Consider the following 14,790-nt stretch of genomic DNA (forward strand, 5'->3'; position numbering starts at 1 on the left):
ACAGCTTTGGATTAGTTGTACTTTGGTTAGACCCTTGGCCTGCGATTCTTATATCTATCATTTACTCCAGCCATTTGGTTGTCTCCTTATTTCTATTTCTTTTTGCAAATATCTCTCTGCCTCAATTAATTGATTATAAGTCATATTCTTCACTTGTTATTCAGCTGTTGACATTTTACTCACATCATCTGACACTTTTGATCACCTGCAGAGACTTATTATTCAACTTGTTGACACTCCACTCACACAATTCATATAATCTTTTGATTTCTCTGCTATAAATACTGTGCTTGTCTACCTCTCTGCCTGATGAAGGGGCAGCGCTTTGAAAGCTTGTGATTTCAGATAAAACTGTTGTACTATAACCTGCTGTCATGTGACTTCTGACCCTTTCCACCCCAGTCCAACATCGGCATGTCCACATTAGGCAAACTCATCAACGTTTAATGAGTTACTATCAACCCCGTTCTGCTGCATTTGCCATCGGATATTTTGTGTTGCTCACTTATGGGTATCCCTAACAAGAAGGCAGTGAGAACCTGCTGAAGGGCATTGTCCTGACTTCATAGATTCTGTACAAACCCACTTCCTCACAAACAGAGTACAGCAGTATGTATCTCCCTTGAATTATTATAGGATTGGGAGAGAAAATAAAGGCGAGCTACTTGAAGAGGGAGGTGAAAAACAGAATGGACGGCTTTCAGAAGGAGTCTATATCTGACCAGGATGTTTAGGGATTATTCTCCCATTGGAACTTTAGCAAGGAACAGTATGTCGGATATTAATGCTTCAGCAGGGAGCTCCTCAACGAAATCTGCTACCTGCTGCAAGGAGCAACTCCAAGTTCAGAGCAGGGTATGGACAGCATTTTAGTGGCTGTAGAGGAAATCATGTTGAAGGGCTCCATCTAGAGTCAACAACATTTGCAGCATCTCTCAGTTTACAGCCTGTTGCAAAGGAGGGTCACTGAGGGTCTATATAGTGAGAAAGTTGAATACTTTACATTTTCCTGTTGGCAGATGGAAAGAGGGAATTTGGAGATTGGCAACATTTTGGAATATTGCTCATGGTTCTATCTAATATGATGAAGACAAAGCACTGACCTTCATTTCACTGAGAGCTATTTGTTTGTTTAGCCTTCTGAAATCCACTAGTTAGATGAAAAATAAAGCAATTGTTTTCTTGGATTATATCACTGTAGATCATACAGCCCAATGTAAGATTTTGGAATAATTTCATAGAATGTTTGGAGATAGGAAATGATATTAAAATGAAAACTGAATAGCCACCAAGGATCTATAAAAGCAACAAATCAATGTGAAGAGTGTGCAATATCTGGCAATAAAGTAGAAATGGAGTGAATCAAATCACTCCTATGGCTGGTTAAGAAAAATTCTATCATTGACATGCTGGATTTTGCATCATAACAAGGAGGTTAGTTGAAATAGTGCAACAGGACAATGATGAGAAAAGTACAATATTTATAAACCCAACTTACTAACAGCATTTTATGGTTTGAAATAATTTAAGCACTATCTTCTCTGTAAACATGTACATGAGCCATGATTTTATGCGGGGGTCCATAAATGATCACAATTAACAGAAGGACATAAATCTTGAGGCAGCAGCCCAGATCCTATTTGGTCCTAGCAAGTCTGTGGGAAGAAAGAAAACTTAAGGTTTTGAGTATGGTGACTTTTCATTCGAACTGATAGCTGTGAGGAAAAGTGGTGTTTATGTTAAAGAAGAAGTTGAGACAGAAGGGGAGAAGAAGTAGAGTGGATAAATGGAGATATAGCCCAGAGGGAGAGAGCGATATTGAAAGCTAGGCAAACAAGGGGGTTTTTGATAGTGGATCAGGACAAAGCAGAAGCTGAAAAAATGATAGAGAGCTAGGATTAGGAGAGAATCAGCAATCTGTCCTGAAAGCAGACCATGCAATGCGATAATAGGCCAGAAAGTGGGTGAGGATTGGTAACTGTGCTCAAAGAACCCATGTTATAACAGGTGTGAAGTGGGTACAAAAGATAGAAGGATGGAATCAGGCGCTAAATTTATTGAACTCAATATTGAGTCCTTCAAGTTGCAGGGTCACCAGTGGAAAATGAGATGTTGATCTTTGGCTGAAAACAAAACATGCCGGAGATCACATCAGATCAGGAAGCAGCCATGGAGAGAAAGCAAGCTAATGTTTTGAGTCTAGATAACTCTTCATCAACTTGCACTGAAGCTCACTGGAACACTGCATCAGGCCTGCGACTGAAATGTTGCCATGGGAATACAGTGGTGTGTTGGAGTGACAGACAACTGGACACTCAGGGTTATTTTTACAGACAGAGCGTAGGTGTTCTGCAAAGCGGTCACCTAATTGGTGTTTGATCTGCCCAGTGTAGAGGAGGCCATGTAGTGAGCAGCGAAACAGTACACTTCGTTGAGTGAAGTGCAGGTAAATTGTTGCTTCACTGTGACAGTGAGTCTGGGTCTTGGATAGCGAGGAGTGAGGAGGTAAACAGGCAGCTGTAACACCTTCTGCGATTGCATGGAAAGGTTCTGTAGGGCTGTGGGGAGGGGTGGATTGAAGGAGGAGTGAACCAGGGTGTCCTGGAGGGAACGTCACTGGGGAATGCTGACAAAGGAGGGGAGGGGAATCTGTATCTGGAGTTGTGGCACCCCACTAGAGGTGATGGATGCTTACACCTGCTAAAGATTTTTATGACTTTATACCATTCATACAACAGCCCAAGAGTAACTATTACCTCCTTGAATCCCCCTACATAGGAACAATAGCAAGAGCAAAAGGACAAGTCTAGGTCTTCTATCGATTGACTAAATTTCTGTACATGAAGCTAGAAAATGTAGTATGAAAAATGCTGGAAACTGTTGGCCATGTCATTGTATCACATAATGTATTTGAAATAGTAAAGTGATGACATTTTATTTGTGATTTTATTAACTTTGAAAGAAGTTTTACCTATAAATAGAGAGAAGTTCAGTAGGGGTCATATAATTACCTATGTTTTACTGGGAATCGCTAAGTAAATGTGAAAGAGTATGAAAAAGACTTTTCATTAGTCAGAGATAATAATCTCTAATCAATATGATCAGTAGGTTACTCCCTAGTTGTTGATGTAATTTATGATTATTTCAGGCTTTACTTCCTCATTGGACATTAATACTAAAGTAATATCCTAACAGCTGACACATTAAATGTTATCCAATAAAAAACACATTGAGGAGGAGCTGATAACATTTTATGAGTCCCTGTAGGGATGGCCTTTGATAAATATTCTGTGTCGGTAGCTATCAGTTGAAAATATTTAGAGTCCAATGAAGGATATGTTGAACGAGCAGCACTTCTGAATTTAACTCAAGCCCAACCTGAGGAACTTTGACAGTTTTATTTCAGACATAACCCTGTGCACTGTACTGGTGAGCAGGCCAAAGATGGAACCCAATTTCTATACTGCACTCCAAGGCTATGAGACAAACAGAACCTTTTTCACCTATTTTTCTGAATTCAGGTCCTCCGAGCAAATTCTTATAGTTACCATTGAGACAATTGTGCTGGTGTTGGTTTTTCTGATCTCCTTGCTGACCAATGTCTGCATGATGGCACTTATCATAAAGGGCAAGAAACTCATCAATTTCCAGTGTCTGGTGCTGAATCTCTTTCTGGCTGACATTGTGTTTGTGGCTGTTATCCCAATCATCATTGTCGTTCGCTGGACTGAATCATGGACACTTGGAGCTTACACATGTCGCACCCTTTTGTATGTCATGGCCACAAGTGGTGAGGTGACCATCATCACTGTAGCTGCCATTAGCATCGAGCGATCCACCTCCATCCTCAACCTACGCTTGAAAGCTCCCCTGCATTGTAAATTGGTGACAGCAGTTGTGCTGCTAGTCTGGCTGTTTTCTGCCATCACATCTCTACCTCTCTGTATATATTTTCAAGTGAAGACCATCCAGGTTAAAAACCAGGTAAGACCAATCTAATGGATCTCACCATCATAAAGCAGAATTTAACAGTGGGTTTATGTTGTATTGAGTTCCGTTTAGTTTTCAGTACATTTTTGTCTCAACAGTGCAACATACCGGGGTAGCAAATGGATTAACCTTTAATCTGACAGGCCACTTTGAAAGCTTTTATTTCCTAAAGCAAAAACCTAATGTTGATGCAGCCTCTGTGCAATGATTAGGGTTGATTTTCTACATTAAATGATCCTAATGTATAAATGGTTTAACTCCCAAATCTAAACAGTTGAAAGAATTAATTTTGCCATTTTTTGCTCACTGTTATCAGTACCTGTTAACAATTGGAGCAGAAATGCTTGACTAACTTTGTACAAAACTGTGTCAGTAGCACTGATCTAACCTGTGACTGTTACCTGGATGACTGTAATTTAAACAAATTCACATTTTTGTTGCATTTGATCAATGGGCATGACTAAGGTATTTTGCATGCTTGTAGTCCCCATTTACCAGGCAGTTATTTCTATAGTGTGGGTGTGCATTGGGATTCTGACATAACCATCTCTGAGGGAACTGATCTGGAAATTGAAGATTGCGATAGGCACTTCTCCACCAAAAGTATCCATTTAAATTGAAGAATTTGGGCGGTCCTGCTGCAGTTAGGTAAATAGTAATTCAAGATAAGTTAGACAATTGAAAATTTAATCTAACTCCTTGATAACTGTTCAACTGATGACAACTTACCCCACACACCCTCAACTATACTTCTCCCAGACCTTTTACATCCCAGGCCAACATCCAAACACCTTGCATCTAGCCCCAACAACCCCCTCTCCCCAGGGACCTGACAATCCCCCCTTTCCACCCAAGGCACAAAACCCTTACTGGGACACAAAACAGCCCGAACCCCAAGAATCTAACCCACCCTATCTGGTTGAGACTTGAAGCCTCCCATCACCTTGCCCCAGGACCTCACAACCCCTTTGCCGGGGATCCAGCTTTCACACCCCACCCCTTACACCAGAACTCACACCCTCAGTCCCGCTCCTCCAGAACTTGTCCTCGCTCCCCATGCCCCAGAACTCACGTGTTCACTCTCCCCGTGCCAGAACTCACACCCTCAACTTCCTGCCCCAGAAACTCACACCCTCACCACATTCCCTCTGCCAGAACCAACAACCCCCTTGCCACCAATTCCGACACCACCCCTGTGCCCCCAGGACTCGACAGCAACACATCTGCTTTGTAATGAGACAGTAATACAACAATGAGCAATCATGTCGACCCCTTCATCACATCAGAATGGTAATAGGCCATTCAGCCCCTCCAGCCTGTTCCAGCATTTAATGAGATCATGGCTGATCAATGGCCTAATTCCACGTACCTGCCTTTGGCCCATATCCTTGACTACATTTGCTGAACAGAACATGCTGCACAGAATAACAAAGTGTGGAGCTAGATGAACACAGCAGGCCAAGCAACATCTTAGGAGCACAAAAGCTGACGTTTCGGGTCTAGCCCCTTCATCAGAAAACAGTTTTTGTGCTTCTAAGATGCTGCTTGGACTGCTGTGTTCATCTAGCTCCACACTTTGTTATCTTGGATTCGCCAGCATCTACAGTTCTCATTATCTCTGATGCTTCACAGAATAGTAAGAGTTGAGCACTGGTTTGATGCTTAAAAATTGCATTGCTTCAGACCCTCCAACATAACTTCGTTCACAAGTCATTGAAAAGCGGTGGAACTTGGAGTGGCAACACAGGGAGTTATTCACTGCTGCTTATTGATTGATTGATTGATTGATTGATTGATTGATTGATTGATTTTATTGTCACGTGTAGTGAAAAGCTTTGTTTATGAGCGGTACAGGTAGATCACAGCAAACAAAGGATGTGCAGATCAAAAAGACTTAGGGGCATACAGGCTACATTACAAGTTACATTATTTGAGGCTACAGTCCATTCAACAGTCTAATAACAACCAGAAAGAAGCTGTTCCTGAACCTGCTCTTGCGTGTGTTCGGGCTTCTGTATCTTCTGCCTGAAGGAAGAGGTTGTAGGGGGTTTAATGGGTCTCTCATGATATTGGCCACCTTTCTGTGGCAGCGAGCCATGTAAATACTATCTATGGATCAAAGGTTGGCTTCCGTGATGGTTGAGCTGTGCATGCCACCTTCTGTAGTTTCTTACAGTCCTGGGCAGAACAGTTGCTATACCGTATTGTTGAGTTGATAGTGTTTTCAATCTTGGCAGGAGAATTGCAGCGAACGTAAAGCTTTGTTTTCAAACTTTAAAATAGAGTATAGCAAGATGCCAGGTGGCTGGCTTGACTGTAATCATATGTTAAATGTTAAAACTTTGACAGGACTGTTAGCCCTCCAGGAATGTTAAAAAAAGTCACAGGCATTTGGAGGTTGATGGGTTGAGCTTTAAGCCTGTGTTTAAAAACACACTGACCTCTACTCTGCCAAAATACAGATAGTCGTTTAGCTTGACTGTATATAACTTATTGCTAGCACTGCTATTACCGAGTTACAAAACAGTACACACAACCCAAAAGGGGTTATTGATAATGGGGGTCTGATACACATCAGCCTATCTCAATAACTATCAAGTAATTGTTCTGTATTTATAGAGCCATAGAGTCATACAGCACAGAAACAGACCCTTTGGTCCAACTTGTCCATGTCGAACAAGTTTCCCAAAGCAAACTAGTCCCACGTGTTTGGCCCATATCCCTCTAAACCATTCCTATTCATATACCTATCCAAATATCTTTTAAATGTTGTAATTGTACCTACATCTACCACTTCCTCTCGCAACTCATACTATATACACACCACTCTCAGCGTGAAAAAGTCACCCCTCAGGTCCCTGTCTCCTCTCACCTTAAAAATACGTCCCCTAGTTTTAAAATTCTCAACCCTAGGGAAAAGACTTTTGCTATTTGCTTTACCTATGCCCTTCATGATTTAATAAACCTCGATAAGGTCACCCCTCCAATGTTCTACACTCCAGCGACCAAAATCCCAGCCTGTCTAGCGTCTCCTTATAACTCAAACCCTCCAGAACTGGCAACATTCTTGTAAATCTTTTCTGAACCCTCCCCAATTTAATAACATTCTTTTTAGAGTAGGGTGACCAGAACTGTATAATACTCCAAAAGTGGCCTCACCAACGTTCCATACATTCGCAACATGACACCCCAACTCCTATATTCAATGGCCTGAGCACTGAATTCAAGTATGCTAAATGCTTTCTTAACCACTCTGTCTACCTATCCCAAACTGCAACGAGCTATGTATCCAAACTCCTGGGTCTCTACATTTGACAACACTGCCCAGGGCCCTACATTAACTGCATAAGTTCTGCCCTTGTTCACTTTATCAAAATGCAATACCACACATTTATCCAAAATAAATTCCATCTGCCACTCCTCAGCGCATTGATCCAACTGATCAAAATCCCTTTGTAAGATAACCTTCTTCAATGTCGACTATACCTCCAATTTTTGTGTCATCTGCAATTTACTAACCATGCCTCCTAAGTTCTTATGCAAATCATTATATAAATGGCAAACTACAGTGGGCCCTTTAACACAAAAGAATTCTTGAATTTCTGTTTCATTGCGCTTTAAGCAGAATAGCTAAGCAATTGAAAATTTTGCATCTAATGTTTTCATATCGCACATTTGCTTAAAGTTTTACACTTAAAAGTCTTAACTTCCAAAATGTTTGAAGAATAAAAATTGGCCAAATAATCAGTAGCTATGTTTACCACCACAAATCTTTTATCGGTTGAGTGCGAAGGGATGAAAAGATCAGTTCCATTTATTGGATAAATAAGAAAAACCAACAGCCAGCAATACAAAACAAAGCAAAACATTGTTTCATTTTCAAATGTTACAAGTGTTAAGTATCATAAGAGCAAGTGATTAGATTGCTCAAACACTTTTCTTGGCAATCCTGAAATGGCTGTGTTGTGTCCCATTGTTTGAGGTTTCTCATTTTGTTGATAAGGGCTGAAACTTTGTGGTGGTGACACAGGGAGTTACTCATTGCAGCTTGCTAATAAATTCACTCTGTACTCAGTTAGTAAATCTAATTAAGATACTGGTTATTGAAAAAATCTTTCATTGCTCGAGTTTCAGACAAGAACTGCAAATCCAAGCAAAAAGGAGGAAAAATAGTCATGCAAATAATTGAGAAAAAAGTTTATGTTGAGTGAGGAGGAATTAATAAGGAATTGAAAAAGGTATTCATTTTTAAGCAATTTTTTACAATATAATTTGTGAAGGAAGACCAAAACGTGGTTTACTTTTAAGTATATTTTATGAAATATTAGGTAAATAGTACTTCAGGTAATCAGTATCCCCACTTCTGAACTGGAAATTGTAAGTTGAAATCCCATTTGATGGTCAGCAATTATGCATTAATAAGGCACCAAAAGGGTTGAGCATTTAAAAGGATGGCATAATGTCTTGGTGGTTAGCACTGTTGTCTCACAGCACCAGGGACCAGGGTTTGATTCTGGCCTTGGTCAACTGTCTGTGTGGAGTTTGCATATTCTCCCTGTGTCTGCGTGGGGTTTTCTCCCACAGTCCAAAAAATGTGCAGGTTAGGTGGATTGGCTATGCTAAATTGGCCATAGTGTCTAGGGTGGGAAATGCAGAGATAGAGAAGGGGGTCAGTGTGGACTTGATGAGCTGAATGGCCTGCTTCCACACTGTAGGGATTCTCTGGGCAGCTGCTAAATCCTTCCAATATATATCAATGACAGTTGGTAAGAGCAGGAGGGTTTCCTGGTTAACAATGTGATGGAAAGGATTTTAGAGACTCAACCATTGGCTATAACATGTGTGCACAAGTGTATGTTGCCACAATGTTTTAAGTTGCTTGAGTGGTTCATTAGGCTGGACATCTAGTGGGGATAAAATTGGTGCCAACATCACAGGGACCAAGCCCTATTCTTTTGGGACTTGGCTTACCAATGTTGGGTCAGACTTGCCTTCAAGTGGAGATCCAAAGATGGAATGTTACATATAATACTCTTATATTGGTCACATTTTATATTTTATAAGTTGCATAATGCCTCATTAGATTGACTTCGTTAGAGCAAGAGTTTGTTTTGAATCATTCTCCAGTTTAAGGTTCATCATTCCATTAGTGAAATCAACCCAAGTTTCAAGTAGTGTATTGTTTTTGGTGTTAAACAGGATTATCAGATTTGCACCCTGGTGTGGCCCAATACAGTGCACGAGATCAGCTGGGATGTGACATATGGCCTGTTGATCTTCATCATTCCAGGTTTAATCATTGTCATCAGCTACACAAAGATATTAAAGGTAACTGCTATTCACTTAACTGACCTAATTTTATCTTTTCATGTGTTTAGATATCTAAGATTTCTGTCAAAACACTGGTTTGTTTTAATGACTGTCAGTTCTAGCGCGTTTTCATGAGCACAGAAGAAATATAATGACACCACTTCTTAGAATTCAGTGGTGCACCAGGAAAGTTATATGAGGTTATAAAGTCGCTGCAGCCCCTCCACACTGTCCCTGCAGTAATTGCCAACAGACCCAAGAAATTGCTGAGCTTTCTGCACACCCACCTTCCGCACATTCCCCAACCCCCAACCCCCACAATGATGTGTTTGTATTTACATTGCAAATGCAACAAATCAGTCAAAGAAGAAAAATGATGGAGTGTCAAAGTTAATGGCCTATTCACTTTAAATCAGAATTATTCAGAACAAATGAATGAATGAATTAATTAATGACACAAATACATCTTAATAGGTATGATCTGACTGATATTACAGAAAAATTGGTCATAAAGAAATCCAATACAGCAACTAAATATTCCAGGGTATGTGGCTTTTTGAAAGGGCAGGTAGGAAGGAAGTGGTGGTGGAGTAGCTTTGATTGTACAAAATGGAATAAGTATCAATATCAAGGAATGACCTAGGATTGATGATGGAGAATCAATATGGGTGGAGGAAAGAAATAACAAGGGCAAGAAGTTGCTGGTGGGAAGAGTATTTAGGCCCTCTAACTGGAGCTGTTCTGCAGGACAGATATTAAATCAAGTGATAAGAGAGCACGGGAAAAGAGAAAAGCATTAAACATTTGTGACTTTAAGCTTCATATAGATTGGGAAATTCAAATTAGCAAAGATAGCCAATGAAGAAGAATTTGTTGAGTATGTTTAAGACAAGTTTCCTGGAACAATGTGCTGTAAATCCGACCAGGAAACAGACTACTTTGCATCTAGCAATGTGTAACAAGGCTGGATTAATAAATGATCTTAGGATAAATATCCCCTGGGGAATAACAACCGTAGTGATTCAGAATTCAGCATTCCGAAGGTATTTATAAAAGAACAGGGCAGAGTTGGGTGGAGTGGAAAGGGAAAGAGGTTTTGCAGAAAAGACAGGTGTGGAACAATGGCAGACATTTAAGAAAATTGTTCATGAGTCACAACGAAAACATATTCCAGTGAGGAAGAAGGAAGGGCATAAATCAACCACGTTTAACCAAGGAAGTTAAGGATAACATGAAACTGAAAGAAAACATACAATGTTGTTGATAAAACAGAGGACTGGGCATGTTTTAAAATTCAATAAAAGGTAATCAAAAAATTATCAAAGAAGGAGAAAATAGAACAGCAAACTAGCAATTAATATAAAATTGGACACAGTGATTTTTTTTTCATACGAAAAGGGAGGGGCTGAAGGGGACATAGTGCCCTGTGATAATTAAACTGGGGAAAGAATAATAGGAAGCCAGGAACTGACAAAGGCATTTAAAAAATACTTTGCATTGATCTTCATGGTAGTGGATAAACAGCATATCAAAAATACTTAACAGTAAGGGGCAAAGGGCTTGACAAATTTATTACAGTTCTTTGAGGACATACTAAGCAGGACAGATCAAGTGGAACCGGTAAATGTAATACATTTGAATTTTCGAGTACCAAAAAGAAGGCTACTTAATAATAGCCTATGGTGTTGTGGATAGTACATTTGCATTAGCATGGATAGAGGATGAGCTAACTGATAGAAGGCTTAAAGTCACATGACACCAGGTTATAGTCCAACAGGTTTATTTGAAATCACAAACTTTTGAAGTGACTTCACCTGATAGAAGAGCAGGGGTTTGAAAGCTTGTGATTTCAAATAAGTCTGTTGGACTATAACCTGGTGTTATGTGTTTTCTGACCTTGTCCAACCCAGTCCAATACTGGCACCTCCACAATTAATAGAAAACAGAAATTTGGGATAAAGGGAGCATTTTCAGGATGACAACCTGTCAGGTAAACAAGGATCAGTGCTGGGGTCATAATTTACAAAATACATGCATGACTTGGATGAGGAAAATGAATGTACTATTGCTAAGCTTATGGATGACACAAAAATAAATGGGAAGAAATTACTATGGATGATACCAATAGCCTACAGAGGGATCTCGGCAGGTTAAGTGAGAGAATAAGAGCTTGGTGCTTGAGATATAACATGAGAGAAGGTGAGGTTATGCAATTTGGTAGGAAGAATAGAACTGTTGAATTGTATTTCAATGGAGAAACTGCAGACAATGTCAGCTCAAACTGATTTGGGGTGCCCCCATGCATTAATAGCAAAAAGCTAACTTCTAAGTTTGGGGTTCAGTAGGGGAAACAAACAGACTGTTGGCCTTTATTTCAATAGAAATGGAGTACAAAAATGGGGTGTTCTAAAACAACACAAGTTTTTAGTCAGACTACAGCTGGAATACTGTAAAGAGCTTTGGTTCTGCTAGGAAAGGAAAGAAATACTGGCATTGGTGGCAGTAGAGAAGGTTCACAACCATACCTACTTGAGTAAAATTTGATCTCAGTTAAAGTCACTTACCCAATTTATGGCCAGAAGACCTGGAATTTTACAGACATCTCATGTAAAAGTTGACACGAGTTCTTCAAAAATAACAGACCTACATTTGTGAATCAAGGTATTGTCCTGCACATAAATGTTACGAGGAGGAAATGATGTTTTTACATGCTATTATGAGTTTTGATGTACAATTCACATTAACATTAGGCTATGAATTTCTTAAGTTCAGTATTGAATGAGCTCTATAATTACTAGTAGTATAAATAGTATTCACTTTTTGTATGGCCATCCCACTCCACTCCGGGTCTCCATCCTGCTGACCGTCTTACTCCGAGTCGCCATCCTGCTGGCTGTCCCACTCCAGGACTCCATCCTGCTGACCATCCCACACTGGGTCTCCATCCTGCTGGCCATCTCAGTCTGGGTCTCCATCCTGCTGACCATCCCACTACAGGTCTCCATCCTCTGTCCATTCCACTCCAGGTCTCCAACCTGCTGTCCACCCCACTCCGGGTCTCCATCCTGCTGGCCGTCCCATTCCTGGTCTCCATCCTGCTGACCATCCCACACTGGGTCTCCATCCTGCTGGCCATCTCAGTCTGGGTCTCCATCCTGCTGACCATCCCACTACGGGACTCCATCCTGCTGACCATCCCACTACAGGTCTCCATCCTCTGTCCATTCCACTCCAGGTCTCCAACCTGCTGTCCACCCCACTCCGGGTCTCCATCCTGCTGGCCGTCCCATTCCTGGTCTCCATCCTGCTGACTGTCCCACTCCGGTTCTCCATCCTGCTGACTGTCTCACTCAGGGTCTCCATCCTGCTGGCCATCCTACTCCGGGTCTCCATCCTGCTGGCCGTCCCACTCCGGGGCTCCATCCTGCTGGCTGACCCACTCCGGGTCTCCATCCTGCTGGCTGTCCCACTCCGGGTCTCCAACCTGCTCCATTCTGGCCCTCTGCTGCACCGATGATGTAATTGCTGCTCCAAGATAAGTTTTTTTTACAAAAGGAGAGAATAACGAGAAGAAAAAAGAACAAGCAGACGGAATAATTACTAATTCATTTTTGCTTGTATTGTCTTTATCCAGTAATTACCGTAATTTGTTGCGTTTTTATCTTTATTCATTTAGAGATCAATTGGGCTTCTGCTAATGAAACAGTATGAATTTTGATGGGCATGAGTTTCAGCCCCTCAAAAGTAGTATCCATGTAATAGTCAACCCCTAAACTTAACCTTAAAAACACTGTTAAATATTTGACTTTTACACGGATATGGAGGGATTTTCAAATGAAGAGGGGTTGCATATTCTGGGTTTGTATTCACTGGGGCCTACGAGAATGGGAGACAATCTTATTGAATCATGTATGGTTCGTAGAGAGATAGATGTGGAGAAGTTGTTTCCCTTGTGAGAATTGAGGACTAGAAGGCATAGCCTTGGAGTAAGGTGTTATCTATGGATTGCCCAGAGATAAGGAGGCTTTTTTTTATCTCAGAGGCCAGTCAATCTGTGTAAATCTTTACCACAGGGGCCTGTACAGGCTTGGTTGTTCAGCAGACTAAAGGCTGAATTTGACAGATTTTTCATCAAGAAGGGAATCAAGTGTTATTGGGATAAAGCAGGAAAGTGAAATTGAGGATTATCTCATCAGTCATGATCTCATTGAATGGTCGAGCAGGCTTGATGGACCGAATGGACTACAACGCAGAGAGGCATGGCACCTTTGATGCTCTTCAATCGAGTGAGGAGAGGTAAATGAGGAGGAAATTGCTAGATGTTACACTACTTGAAGGCTTGATCGTGACCATCTCAGGTACCAGATCCTTTAGAACAATTTAAATCAGCCCAAGCAAAATGAATTTGTCAGCTTGCTCCACGCTCGTAAATTGTAATTGGAATATAAATATGTCTTGTGAAAGTGGAGACATTGCATTCTAGAGTGTGGTTTTCTCTGATACTAAGAGCACTCACTGTGCTTCAGAGGAAACTGGATGTAATTTGCATAATGAAAATGAGGTGGAACTGTTCGATATTATCTCATTTGCAAGACCTTGCACTGTGATCTTAGTGTAACTGTAATAATAGTAGAAGTGACACTAACACCATATGAATGAGAAGACACAGATGGTGTTTGTAACTACCCGTTGGGTGTAAGATTTTATATTAAACCTGTGACTGTAATTATATGATCTCTTCTACACTCAGATTACCAAAGCCACCAGGGAAAGATTGCAAGCCAGCAGGCTGTGCTCAGCTCACCAACAACAAATCCGAGTTTCCAGACAGGATTACTGGCTCTTCCGGACACTCCTGCTCCTCATGATTTCCTTCTTTATCATGTGGACACCTATTTCTCTTAGCATCTTCTTGATTCTAGCACACAACTGTGGAAAAGACTTGTTCCTAACCTCCACCTTGTTTTTCTGGATCTGTACATTTACACTCACTAACTCAGCTGTGAATCCTATTTTATACGGTGCCACTCAGTTCAAGGGCGAATGGCGACAAATGCTCTGTTTCTACCATATGAAAAGCAGTGGCACAACAGCACAAGAACATTCACTTCCAAAAGTCAGAACTCAAGTGTCACAGACAGCACCTTCTGTTATTTGCAACTAAATGACCAAAGAAAATATATAAAATGAACTTTATGGAATAAATTACATGAATGGATCAAGGAGACTCTAATGGGTACTCAGGTGGGAGAGCTGGTATTATGAAAGTCCAATGACACAAATCTTTATGATTTGCTGTCTTACATTTCCCTTTACTCTTATTAAATCTGACATTAAAGAAAGAAGCAGAAAATGTTGGGGAAACTCATCTGTGGAAAGAGAAACAAAGTTAATGCTTCAAGTCTAAAGACTTCTTTAGAATAAAGTATTTCAAGTCTTGAAATGTTAGCTCTGTTCCTCGCTCCACAAATGCTGCCAGACCTGCTGAGT

At 40.7% G+C, this 14,790-nt stretch overlaps 1 protein-coding gene across 1 annotated transcript; it reads left to right on the plus strand.

The window, feature by feature from the left end:
• Positions 1 to 3,332: 3,332 nt before the first annotated feature.
• Positions 3,333 to 14,669, plus strand: LOC125462052 (free fatty acid receptor 4-like). The gene is made up of 3 exons (XM_059653134.1): positions 3,333 to 3,984; positions 9,190 to 9,318; positions 14,051 to 14,669. Exons 1-3 carry the CDS (start codon positions 3,445 to 3,447, stop codon positions 14,462 to 14,464), a joined length of 1,083 nt encoding a protein of 360 aa, XP_059509117.1. The 5' UTR covers positions 3,333 to 3,444; the 3' UTR covers positions 14,465 to 14,669.
• Positions 14,670 to 14,790: the final 121 nt, after the last annotated feature.

Source organism: Stegostoma tigrinum, chromosome 20 (genome assembly GCF_030684315.1).
Source record: "Stegostoma tigrinum isolate sSteTig4 chromosome 20, sSteTig4.hap1, whole genome shotgun sequence".
In the NCBI taxonomy this organism is placed as follows: domain Eukaryota; kingdom Metazoa; phylum Chordata; class Chondrichthyes; order Orectolobiformes; family Stegostomatidae; genus Stegostoma; species Stegostoma tigrinum.

Bases quoted from the DNA above. Each gene is read 5' to 3' on its own strand.
- LOC125462052 (XM_059653134.1), top strand. From the start codon at position 3,445: ATGGAACCCAATTTCTATACTGCACTCCAAGGCTATGAGACAAACAGA. The intron at 3,985-9,189 runs GTAAGACCAATC...GGTGTTAAACAG, and splicing joins CCATCCAGGTTAAAAACCAG to GATTATCAGATTTGCACCCT. The intron at 9,319-14,050 runs GTAACTGCTATT...TTCTACACTCAG, and splicing joins GCTACACAAAGATATTAAAG to ATTACCAAAGCCACCAGGGA.